The sequence below is a fragment of the Schistocerca americana genome, chromosome 9, assembly GCF_021461395.2.
Source record: "Schistocerca americana isolate TAMUIC-IGC-003095 chromosome 9, iqSchAmer2.1, whole genome shotgun sequence".
In the NCBI taxonomy this organism is placed as follows: Eukaryota; Metazoa; Arthropoda; class Insecta; order Orthoptera; family Acrididae; genus Schistocerca; species Schistocerca americana.
This window is the reverse complement of record NC_060127.1, coordinates 169356794-169369483: the sequence shown is the minus strand read 5'-3', so window position 1 is coordinate 169369483 and position 12690 is coordinate 169356794. Positions and strand designations below refer to the sequence as shown.

At 43.9% G+C, this 12690-nt stretch overlaps 1 protein-coding gene across 1 annotated transcript in view; it reads left to right on the top strand.

The window, feature by feature from the left end:
- The window catches only part of LOC124550781 (potassium voltage-gated channel protein eag-like), a 92648-nt gene that overhangs the window by 39472 nt on the left and 40486 nt on the right, over positions 1 to 12690 (top strand). Inside the window, exon 3 of the mRNA XM_047125505.1 lies at positions 4848 to 4969. Within this exon, the coding sequence (XP_046981461.1) occupies positions 4848 to 4969 (122 nt within the window). The remainder of the gene's footprint in view (positions 1 to 4847; positions 4970 to 12690) is intronic.

Here is a 12690-nt window from a genome sequence, read left to right as displayed (position 1 = left end):
AAAATCATATGTCCAAAGGTCAAAGGTGTAAGAATATGAAGTAATTTGATACGTAACTTTTCGAGATTTCTGCTAACAACGTTACCCTTTATATAGTATATACAAAGTTATATGACATATACAGTCAAAGAAATATGTATCCTGTGTCCGTCTGAACTTTTAATTGAGTATCGTGTAAAAATCTGAAGTAAATCGATCAAGACTCAAGCGAGATTTTTGATAACAATGCTAAACATATAATTTCTCTTTATACAGTAGTGTAGATTACTTTGCCTCAAACGGGGTCCAAAGCCCACAGAAATTGTATAAATAGTAACCTATAACCACACTGGCGCTCACTGGATGATCAAGTAATTTATATATTGTACTACAACTGAAAATAGTAACAAAATTAGTCTCGCGAGAACTATTTGGAAATGAACATCGTTGCCACAGCCAACAAAATGGGCACAAAACATTCACCTGCACTTCACCTTCCCAGATTCAGCCATTGACCTCCAAACACCCACTTCACATACAGTAACAATTTCTTTGTGCTACTAGTCAGTAGCAGAATGAGTATACCGGATGTTTCAGGAGGAAAAGTACATATTTTAGCAGGGGGGGGGGGGGGCAGGGTGTACACTGATTTCGAATAAATATTGCATGAACATGTGTCCAACTTTTACTGGTTACAGAGTAACAGCTGGTTACACATACAAGATTTCACTTGGTGCTCGTATTGCTATGGGTCTCTTAATAGATCGTCATTTTTGTTTTGATGTTAGAGTTGTGAAGCTGTTACTGAGTTTACAGAATTGAATTTCTCAGCTGTGATTGTATCTTGTTTGCCAATTCTACTGTATCGCTGAAGGATGCCACTCGTGGTGCCATCATACAAACGCCGTGTATGCAGATGTCGTATTTGTGTTCGGGTTTTGGAGCGGAAGCTTTGTAGCTACTTCTAGAGAATACATGTAGATGATTTCCTAACTGCAGAGTACCATATTCAAGAGTGTTTACTGGTGTTTACTGAACTGCTTGAGATTGATGGAGTGCCTGGCAGACAAATCTCATATGAACGTGAAACAGAATGGAGTGTGAATGAAGTATAATTGGTAGAATGCAGACCTTCGACAAGCAGACATAGAATTTCTGAACGTATTGATATTCCACATACAAGAATATGGTGGTCATTATATATCTGTGCCATCAAGCCTTACGATTTACAGCACGTTCAACAACTTTGATAAGGAGATGAAAGTAGACGACTGGAATTTTGTTGCTCCGTAATTGCATATCGATATATAAACCTGTTAGTACTGTTTACTGATGAAGCCACTTCCACTCATAAGAATACGAATAATACTCGTTAATCCATATTGGTGGTCCGACGAAAACCCACATGCCTCTGTGGACACACATTTTAAAGATCGCTTCTCTGCAAATGTGTACGCTTTATATAGACAATTAGTTGATTGGACCTCTAGTGTTAGTGTATCATCTTACAGGGCTCTCCTATCTCGACACCTTGAAAACTAGCTTCCAGCGCTATTGCAAGAGGTTCCTTTGGCTACAGGAGGAGATAACATCTTCCATTACGACGGTCCCCTGCACTCTCTGGTCTTCAGGTGAGACATTTCTCTAAAGGGCCGGCAACGGAATATCAAACGGCTAGTAAGCTGCGTGCAGGCCGAGGTTCTACATGTCTCGGCTTCTCTCGGTTCTTCTCGTAAGTACTCGGTACAGCGCGACGCTTCATCTATGAATCGTGGTGTTGGAGTTGTTTACCCATCGTTATTTCTTTGTCATATGAAGAACACTCACAGTTCCAGTGGGTGCTGGCACAAAGAGAGGAAGTCTAGCGATCTGGCAACACAAGCCTTTAAAATACGAGGGGCGTTTGAAAAGTCTGTGCAAGGTCCGAGAGATGGCACCACCGGCGCGTATCGAAGTCCTGTTTAGTTAGTAACATCTATGGAAAGAACTGTCACCAAGCTGCAGCCATATTGGTCTATTTCTTTGTGTTTGGCATTCGTGTAAATCAAGGAACTCGAGGGATTGTCAAAAAATGGACGAAGAATAATTTCGTGTGGCGATTAAACTTTACTTTATGAAAGGCAAAACGCCTCAGGAGACTAAAGAGAAGCTTTATAAACAGTACGATGACTCTGCACCTTCGATTAGAACAGTTTATAAGCGGTTTCAAAATTTTCGGAGTGGCGATATGGGCACAAGTGATGCTGAACGTTCTGGACGCCCTGCGGAGGTTACGACTCCAGAAATCATTGATGAAATCCATGATATGGTGATGGATGACAGAAGAGTTAAGGTGCGTGAGATTGCTAGTGTTGTGGGAATCTCGAATGAACAGGTACATAATATACCGGGTGATCAAAAAGTCAGTATAATTTGAAAACTTAATAAACCATGGTGGTGATGGTTGTTGGGATGTTTAAGGGGGACTAAATAGCGGAGGTAGTCAGTCCCCCATAAACCATGGAATAATGTAGATAGAGAGGTAAAAATTGACACACATGCTTGGAATGACATGGGGTTTTATTAGGGATGCTGAAAGACAACATCCGACGCCAATGCCTCACCATAACTCCGGACATGCTTTACAGTGCTGTTCACAACATTATTCCTCGACTACAGCTATTGTTGAGGAATGATGGTGGACATATTGAGCATTTCCTGTAAAGAACATCATCTTTGCTTTGTCTTACTTTGTTATGCTAATTATTGCTATTCTGATCAGATGAAGCGCATCTGCCGGACATTTTTTGAACGTTTGTATTTTTTGGTTCTTATAAAACCCCATGTAATTCCAGGCATTAGCGTCAATTTGTACCTCTCTCTCTGCATTATTCCGTGATTTATTTAGTTTTCAAATTTATACTGACTTTTTGATCACCCGGTACATTTGGACATAAATATTTGGACACGAGCAAGCTATCTGCAAGATGGGTTCTGCGATTGCTCACGCTTGACCAGAAACGGAATCGTGTGAAGTGTTGCAAGGATGGTTTGCAGCTGTTCAGAAAGAATCCGCAGGACTTTAAGCGTCGTTTCGTCACTGTGGATGAAACATGGATACATTACTATACTCCTGAGACCAAACAAAAATCTAAACAATGGGTTACCAAGGGAGAATCTGCACCAAAAAAGGCGAAGACCAGTCCTTCGGCCGGAAAGGTTATGGCGACTGTCTTTTGGGATTCGCAAGGGATAATCCTTATCGACTATGTGGAAAAGGGCAAAACTATTACAGGTGCCTGTTATTCATCGTTATGGGACCGTTTGAAAACCGAGCTGCAAGAAAAACTCGGCGATTGGAGCGCAAAAAAGTCCTTTTCCATCACGACAGTGCACCAGCATACACCTCAGCAGTTGTGGTCGCAAAATTAATGGAAATAGGATTCCAACTTTTTTCACATCTCCCGTATTCTCCAGACATGGCTCACTCGGACTACTAATTGTTCCTCAATATGAAGAAATGATTGACGGGACAAAGATTTTATTCAAACGAGGAGGTGATTCCAGCAACTAATAGCTATTCTGCAGACTTGGACAATTCCTAGTATTCGGAAGGGGTCAACAAATTAGAACAGCGTTGACAAAGTGTATAAGTCTAAAAGGAGACTATGTCGAAAAATAAGAAAGGTTTACCCCAAACACGAAAGTAGTTTTTATTTTTGCACGGACTTTTCGCCCCTCGTACATAGAATGACAGAAGAAAGATGTGAGAATTTTCAATAGCTATTACAGTCGCTTAATCGATGGGTATTGAAAATATTCTATGAAATAACATTGCAGTTACGAGCAAAACAATTTAAAGATTTAGTTGATAATGAGAGCACAAAAAATTACAATAATTGGTTGAGAGGATTCATTTTTGTCTACGTCAAGATGCTAAATCTGCAGGCATGAAGATGCTAAATCTGCAGTTTGAGCTAGGTCGAGCGCCATGCCACATGTGTCGGGATACGCCTCAGAGCCGAAATGTCGGCTGCCAGTCATCTAAACTTCTTGTTCCCCAGAAGATGGATCGGAAGAATCACCACGTTTCTTGCTCATCGAAGTCCTCAGACCTTACCACTATATTTGTACCTGTGGGAATGACTGAAACAATGAGAAAGCAAATACGAGACATTAAGTGATCGCTCACGGCAATAACTGAACGCTAGAAGTACTTCATAAGAGCTACACGGCGTTGTCAAGAGAATTCAAGTAGGAGGTGCAATTCATGAAAATTATCTTTTGAACTTGGTCACAGATGGTGTTACGCGAAGGAAAAAGTGATTTGTTTGGTTTCATTCTAGGCCAACGGCTTTGCCGCAGTGATAACACCGGTTCCCGTCAGACCACCGAAGTTAAGCGCTGTCGGGCTATTTTAACACTTGGATGGGTGACCGTCCGGTCCCACAGCGCTGTTGGAAAGCGGGGTGCACTCGGCCCTTGTGAGGCAAACTGAGGAGTTGCTTGATGGAAAAGTAGCGGCTGCGGTCTGGAAAACTGATAACGGCTGTGAGAGCGGTGTGCTGATCACATGCTGCCCTGTATCCACATCCAGTGATGCCTGTGGGCTGAGAATGACGCGGCAGTCGCTCGGGCCTTCAAGGCATGTTCTGACGGAGTTTGGTTTGGTCTTATTCTAACAGCTGTGGCTCTGTAACCAGTTAAAAATTTGAAATGTGCTGTATGGAATGTTTTACTATATTACCACCCACTATTTACTATTGCTTCAGAATTAACCAGCACGTTACACCTAGACCTGCTGGTGCTGCAATCGTAATTGTGACTGGCTGCTGCTTTCAGTCGCAGACGTTTGACGTTTCGGTGACAGAGTGTGGTGTCTTCTTCAGGCCTCAGCAAGTTCGCAAAGCTGGCGCGGTCGGTGACGCGCAGCCGCTCCGTCCTGGTGTCGCAGTTTTCGTCGCACCTGCCCAACCTCAAGGACACCGCCAAGCAGTCCCACCTGGCGCACGTGAGTATCGCAGACACAGCAAGAAGGAAAGAATGCAGTAAGATACGGAAATATTATATCAGAATACACTCTAAGACAAAAAAAGGCACACATCGCAAAGGAATGATCTGAACGCGACGGCAATCGGTAGGTGTGATGTACATGTATAGACAAACAAATGGTTACAATTTCAGAATGATTTATTCATGAGAAAGAGCCTCATAAATTGAGCAAGTCAATAATGCGCTGGTTCACCTATGGCTCTTATACAAGCAGTTACTCGGCTTGACATTGATTAATACAGTTGTTGGATGGTCTCCTGAAGGATATCGAGCCAAATTCTGTCCAATTTGCGGGATAGATCGTCAAAATCTCGAGGTGGCCCGAGGGATCTGCCAACCGTTCTCAACAGAGAAGAGAATCCGCTAGGTTGTTGGCCAAGGTAGGATATGGCAAACACGAAGACAAGCAACTCTCGCTGTGTGCAGGCAGGTATTATCTTGATGAAATGTAAGACCAGGAGGGCCTGTCATGAAGGGCAACAAAACGGGGCGTAGAATGTCGTCAGCGTACAGCTGTGCTTGAAGAGTGCAGCTGATGACAACCAAAAGCGTCCTGCCATGAAAAGAAATGGCACCCAAGACCATCACTCCCGGTTGTCGGGCCGCGAGGCTGATCGACAGGCTTCAGTCTGAAGTGGGACTCATCACGGAAGACGATTCCACTCCGATCAACGGTATTCAGGCCTAGAGACGTATCTGGACACCTCCAAATAGTGGTGAGAGACCAGTCTCAAACCCGCCCGCGATAAGACTTGGCGCCGGCCGCAGTGGGCGAGCGGTTCTAGGCGCTCCAGTCCGGAGCCGCGCTGCTGCTACGGTCGCAGGTTCGAATCCTGCCTCGGGCATGGATGTGTGTGATGTCCTTCGGTTAGTTAGGTTTAAGTAGTTCTAAGTTCTAGGGGACTGATGACCACAGCAGTTAAGTCCCATAGTGCTCAGAGCCATTTGAACCATTTTTTTGATAAGGCTTGGCAACCAGGACTAGTGATCTGGGGTACCATTTCTTTTGAAAGCAGGCTCCCTTTGGTTGTCATCCACGGCACCCTTACAGCACAACCGTACGTCGGCGATATTCTACGTCCCGTTTTGTTACCCTTCATAGAACGCCTTCCTGGACTTACATTTCGCCAAGATAATGCGCGCCCGCATGCGGCGAGAGTTTCTACTGCTTGTCACCATCCTTACCAAACCTTAACTTGGTCGTAGGATCTCCCCCTAACTGAGAATCTTCGGAGCATTCGAATGTTCAAATGTGTGTGAAATCTTGTGGGACTTAACTGCTAAGGTCATCAGTCCCTAAGCTTACACACTACTTAACCTAAAGTATCCTAAGGACAAACACACACACCCATGCCCGAGGGAGGACTCGAACCTCTGCCGGGACCAGCCGCACAGTTCATGACCTGCAGCGCCCTAGACCGCTCGGCTAATCCCGCGCGGCCTTTGGAGCATTATGGGAAGGGTCCCCCAAGTAGTTCGGAATTTTGACGATGTAACGCGCCAGTTGGACAGAATTTGGCACTATATCCTTCAAGAGGACATCCAATAACTGCATCAACAAATGCCAAGCCGAACAACTCGTTGCACAAGGGCCAGGGGTGGGCCAACGCGTTATTGACTTGCTCAGTTTGTGAAGCTCTCTCTCTTGAATAAATCACTTAATTTTTCTGAAAATGTAATCATTTCGTTGTTTTCTTTTTTTTTTTTGTCTTCGAGTGTATTAGGATGCCGTTGTTAGAATATTTAAATATGGAAATGATTGGTACCAACTGACTGTTTCACATCCAAAAATAACTGCAGTAAATAACCTATTATTGCGTAATGTGTAGCCGGCCGGGGAGTCCGAGCGGTTCTAGGCGCTACAGTCTGGAACCGCGCGACCGCTACGGTCGCAGGTTCGAATCCTGCCTCTGGCATGGACGTGTGTGATTTCGTTAGGTTAGTTAGGTTTAAGAAGTTCTAAGTTCTAGGGGACTGATGACCTCAGAAGTTTAGTCCCATAGTGCTCAAAGCCATTTGAACCATTTTGTAATGTATAAAGAAATATGGAAGCTTTACTATTATAATACTTTCTTTTGTGTGATATACTAACTGAAAAATACCCATTTCGCTTAGTCTGCCTTTCCGGTCGTTTTCTGAGAAGCTCCATATCACCCTAAAACATACTTAAATTTTGTGTTCTGCCTTACGGCAGGTCTTGTCATAGGGAAAGCCCTGTCAGAGGGGTCCACCACATGAGCGCCTAGGGAAGTGATTCCAGTGGTGCTTTCCCGTTGCCTTCCACTAATGATGATGAAATGATAATGAGGCCAACACTACATCCAGTCCCTGAGCGGAGAAAATCTCCGACCCAGTCGAGAATCGAACCCGGGCCCCTTGGCATGACAGACCGCCGCGCCGACCACTCAGCTATCGAGGCGGACTAGAACGTACAAGAACATCATAAAAATGGGCATTAAAAATACTCTCGAATTCTCAAAAATATTCTTAAGTGCACTTAATCCACTTAAGTATTCAACAATACCCCAACCAATATCTTGATTCTCTTTCCTTGGTGAAGCTAAAAGTGCTTTTTGCTCCTCATTTGTATCGTTGCATCGGTGTCTTTCTGTTTATTTCTTTTCAGTTCACCACTGGCAAGGTCTCCTCTTTTACTTTTCGATATCCTGTTAAATGCTAATATTGCCCAAAACACTATTTCACTTTCTACCACTTTCGCTTTTGCTTCATCCAATCTAATCGATTTCTAAAAGAATATTGACGTAAGCGTCACCCCTCGCCCATACACTCCTCTGAGCTGAAACGTATCCCCATCTAAAGATTATGGAACATCCGAGAACATTCTGCAATGTTCTACAACATTCTCGAACATTTTGGGACACTGTTGATAATTCTAGAACATTTCCGAAATTTCTGGTAGATCATATAATGTACTGGAAAATTCCTAGAGGGGGCATTCTTTTCAGTCTCGGTTACTGCGGCTGTCGATTCCCAGCTGCTTTACCGACTTACCGTGAGAACTCCATTTGTACGATGTTCTCTTGTAACACCCATACTTTTCGAACCCTACCTCTGCACTTCCTAACAGAAATCTTCTTCATCGCTGGGGGAGTGAGGGCTGCCATAGCACATTACCCCATGGAGCTGCGATTGCGAGTTGCAGAGTTTTGTGGTACACAGAGACAAACTATGCTTTCATTTATTATACAGGATGTTTCAGCACATCCGTCACAAACTTTCAGCAGAAAGAGAGCACAAGCAGACGATATAAATATCAGCGTAGCAACACGTGGTCGAAAGCGCTTTCCTGGCGCGGTAGCGACAACACAAAACACCAGAAAGGAAGGACAGGAACAGAATGAGAAAACATGTTTATTGCACTTAGTTCACCTAAAATGCTGGGACGGCTTTAACTTTTGTACGAAACCCTCGTCAACAGAAGTAGAAAAGTTGCAAGCATCGCGACAGCTGCTGGGGTTGTCCGAGAAACGCCCGATATCTTCGACAAAATCAGATCTTCCATGCGCCTCAGATATGAGGCGTGTATCATGGTCCGGGTTCGTATTTCGAACACTTTCTTTGATAACGATCTTTGTCTGATTTTGTTCCTGTACCTTGGTTTCTCTTGGAATAAGTTGGCTGGTTTGTGGGATTAAAGGGACCAGACTGCTACGGTCATCGGTCCCTCTTGGAATAAGTATGATAAACATCTTCCCATCCTGTTCGTGTTTCAAAAATGGCTCTGAGCACTATGCGACTTAACTTCTGAGGTCATCAGTCCCCTAGAACTTACATCTACTTAAACTTAATTAACCTAAGGACATCACACACATCCATGCCCGAGGCAGGATTCGAACCTGCGACCGTAGCGGTCGCGCGGTTCCAGACTGTAGCACCTGGAACCGCTCGGCCACTACGGCCGGCCATCCTGTTCGTGTCCTTCCTTTCTTTTGTTTTGTGTTGTCACTACCTACTATTCGTTGCTAAGTGATTTTCCATCGTCTATGTATCTCTATCTCTCCTGAAAGTCTGTAGACACTGTGCTGAAACATCCTGTTTAATTACAGGATGGAGCACGAAATGTGTCACCATTTGTTTCGTACGTAATTTATGAGTCGCAGTAGATAACCCATTGAGCATCTCAACAGCAGTAGTAGTAGCAGACCTTGGAGAAACAAATGAGCTACGAAATGGCACGTGATTCACGATACCGTCGCTAGGAGATTAGTGTTTACAACAGGGCCAACAATGGACGCCTAACAGCAGTTCTGTTACTTCTGTTGCGACTCACAGGCTGTTCCGACAACTGTTTAACACCAGTTGGACCCTTTGATTTGAAAGAGACCCATTCATACGATCAATTTGTACAGGATGGGTCAATACTGGAAGCTAAGGGACCTCGGCCGAAGCCTGTTTGTTCGCGGGAGAACATTGAACCCGGCGAATCGTGCGGAAAGGTAGCAGTGCAACTGGGCATATCTAGATGCTCAGTTCAACAGATTCTTGAAAGTGACCTCCGGATGTACCTGTAGATGATGACGTTTGTTCAGAATCTCACTACAGAATACAAGCGCAGAGACTACTGTTTGCCCATTGGGCCAAGAATGGCGAGCAAACTCTCAACAACGTTTGGTTTTCAGGCGAGCCACATTTTCATTTGGATCGCGTGGGTAACAAAAAACAATGTATGCTCTAGGGCTACCGAAAATCTGCAGTTGGTACATGAGCGCCAACATTTTACTTCGAGGATTGCACTGTGGTTCGCAGTTTCCAGTCGCGTCCTTATTAGACGTTTTTCCTTTGAAGAATCTGTGAACAATGCGCGTTATGGCAAACTCCTCAATAACTTCGTACCAAAGCTTCTTGCTACAGTGTTGCCCTTCAAGACGCTATGGTTTATGAAAGCTGAGGGGAGGCCACATACTGCAAAGACTACCTAAAGGAAATAACTTTCCCGAAACGCCCACATGACGGAGTGGAGTCACATTCATCAAGTTTGCAGTCAAATTACGGAAGACATGTGCCGGCGTGTTACCGCTAACATCAGTGTTCGTGTTAGGGAAGTTAGGAATGAAAACGGCGGCCATATTGAGCATGTGCTGAATTGGACCAATTCTCCACAGAGTGTTTTCCATGGTAGTAAATGTCCCTTTGAGTTCATCTCGACAGTAGAGTTTTTATTGGAAAACAAAATGGCGACACATTTCGTGCGCCACCTTGTGTGTTGATTTGATTCTCAGGTCATACAAATACTATCATTACCGGTTTCCATTTATTACCAAGTCATCATCAAATGTATTTAATGAGAAATAAAATGGGAGAGTCAACTTTGTGACAGTGAAAACATGGAAAAATGCATAACTATTAGTGTAGATAAGCAGGACAGAGGACGCTCTCCTGCAGGCATAATCTATGAGTGGCGAACCGTAATCTGCCGGCAGGGCACGGCGATTAATTACAACTAATCGATATACGGAAAGTCCTGCTGACTGAACGAAAAACTTGTCCGAGTTAACGAGCGACGGTGTTACTCGCGGGATCGAATCCGAATCAACTATTGTCACTTTGACGAATAGTCATTACGGCCCCATAAAATGACGAACTGCGTCTTAGGGCTTGCACTTTCCTTGCACGATATCCTGCGAACTATGGATGAAGAGCAACAAGTAGATTCCGTATTCGTAGGTTGGCGGAAAGTCTTTGACAAGGTGCCGCACTGTAGACTGTTAGCGAAGGCACGAGCACCCGGAAAACCACCCAGATATGTGGGTAACCCAACCAAGCACTCAAACGGCAATTCCTGGAGGGAAGTTGACTTTTTTTCGAGTAACACTATTGATAAAATTTAAAGAAAAGGAATTTGAAGCTGACTGCATAACAACTCTACTGCCGCTAACAGACATTTCGCGAAAGGACCACGAAGATAAGGAAAAATGGGGGTCGTACGGAGTCATGCAGACAGTAGTATTTCCCTTACTCCATTTGCGAGTAGAACAGGCAAGGAAATGGTACAAAGTATTCTCCGCCATGCGCCATACTGTGGCTTGCGGAGTATGTACATAAATGTAGATGTATTCAACCACCCAGGTGCAGATATAAAATTTGTTTTATGCATCTATACTTATTGGTTCACTGTATCCAGGATAGTATGTATGAGTTCTACCATCCTGTATGCATTCCCCAAAAGTTATTGTATTGTCAGCTACACGTTCATTTAAAAAATCGTTTAAACTATAAAGAATTTCAAATTAATAACGCTACGACACTAAATCTTTTACGACAGTATAAATTAAAGAAACTCGTATGTCGTGATACGCCTGATCTAAGCAGACAGATTCGACAGTGCTTCATTCGAATCTTCAGAAGGGCAACGCGCAATTAATCGAGTATATCCTGTATAGGCTTTCCGGGCGGGAAGGAGCGCCTGGTCCCCGGCACGGATCCGCCCGGCGGATTTGTGTTTAGGTCCGGTGAGCCGGCCAGTCTGTGGATGATTTTCAGGCGGTTTTCCATCTGCCTCGCAAACATAGGGGTTACACTCGTCTGGTGTGAGACGTTCCCTGGGGGAGGGGGGGGGGGTCCACCGGGGGTCGAACCGTACAATAACCCTGGGTTCGGCGGAGGGGTGAAGTGGACTGCGGTAGTCGTCGTGGGATTGTGGACCACTGCGGCTGCGGCGCGGACGGAACCTCTCCGTCGTTTCTAGGTCCCCGGTTAACATAACATATCCTATGTATCTGAGAGAAGCAGAAACTTCCAGAGACCGTCACGAAGCTATTAACATCGGCAAAATCCAATCAATGTTGATTTTTACAATGTAATTTCTTCTCAGGCAGACGACGTTGTTATATCTGTGGATAACACACCCATACTAAAATGCATGTAATTCGAAAACATGCAAGGCAAGTTAAAATACTGCAGCAGTTTCGGTAGAGTAGCGGTTAATTCATTGTAGAGTTGAGTTCGTGATCGATTGTTAATGTCGCTAGTGTGAACTGCTGCACGTGCTTCGCATCGATTGTTGACAGTGCTTTGCTTTTCATTATCATTGCACGTGTTCTCCAATACCGGTACCCTCACTCCGATTATTTCAAGCAGTGATGTACCGACATACTAGCACTACGGGCAGCAAAAACGTCACTGGTGACTACGTAAGGGGGCGCAAAAAATGTTTACATCATTGTTTTTCTAAGTAGTATCCTGCTGGAATACGCCATTCACTAGTTTTCACGAGGAATCGGCGTCTTTTTTCCGGGAGATAATGAAAGATAATTAGAAAAATAAATTACAAGAACGAAAGGTAAGGTGTAGGTAGCCATCAGATCAGTGGTCATTATCAGTGCATCTCTCATTTAAAGAATCGAGCTCCCATATAAAAAAACAGCTTTAGACGCCGAATTACTTTATAAATACGATAATTTGTTAAATGTTTGACTTCAAGCATGTAAAGCCTTAATGGTCGAAGACACAAAATCTTTGTTATGTCGATTTTATAACTTTTGCAAGAAGTGGATTATTCGCCTGTGGACTAATGAGAAAGTTTAGAAAAAGACTGAAATTATACACTGAGAGAAAAAAAATCACAACACTAAAAAATTATTAATGTAGAGCAATGAAACTTCTGAAATATGTTGGTATAGGTAACATATTTAAATGATTAACATTGCAAGATCACAGGTT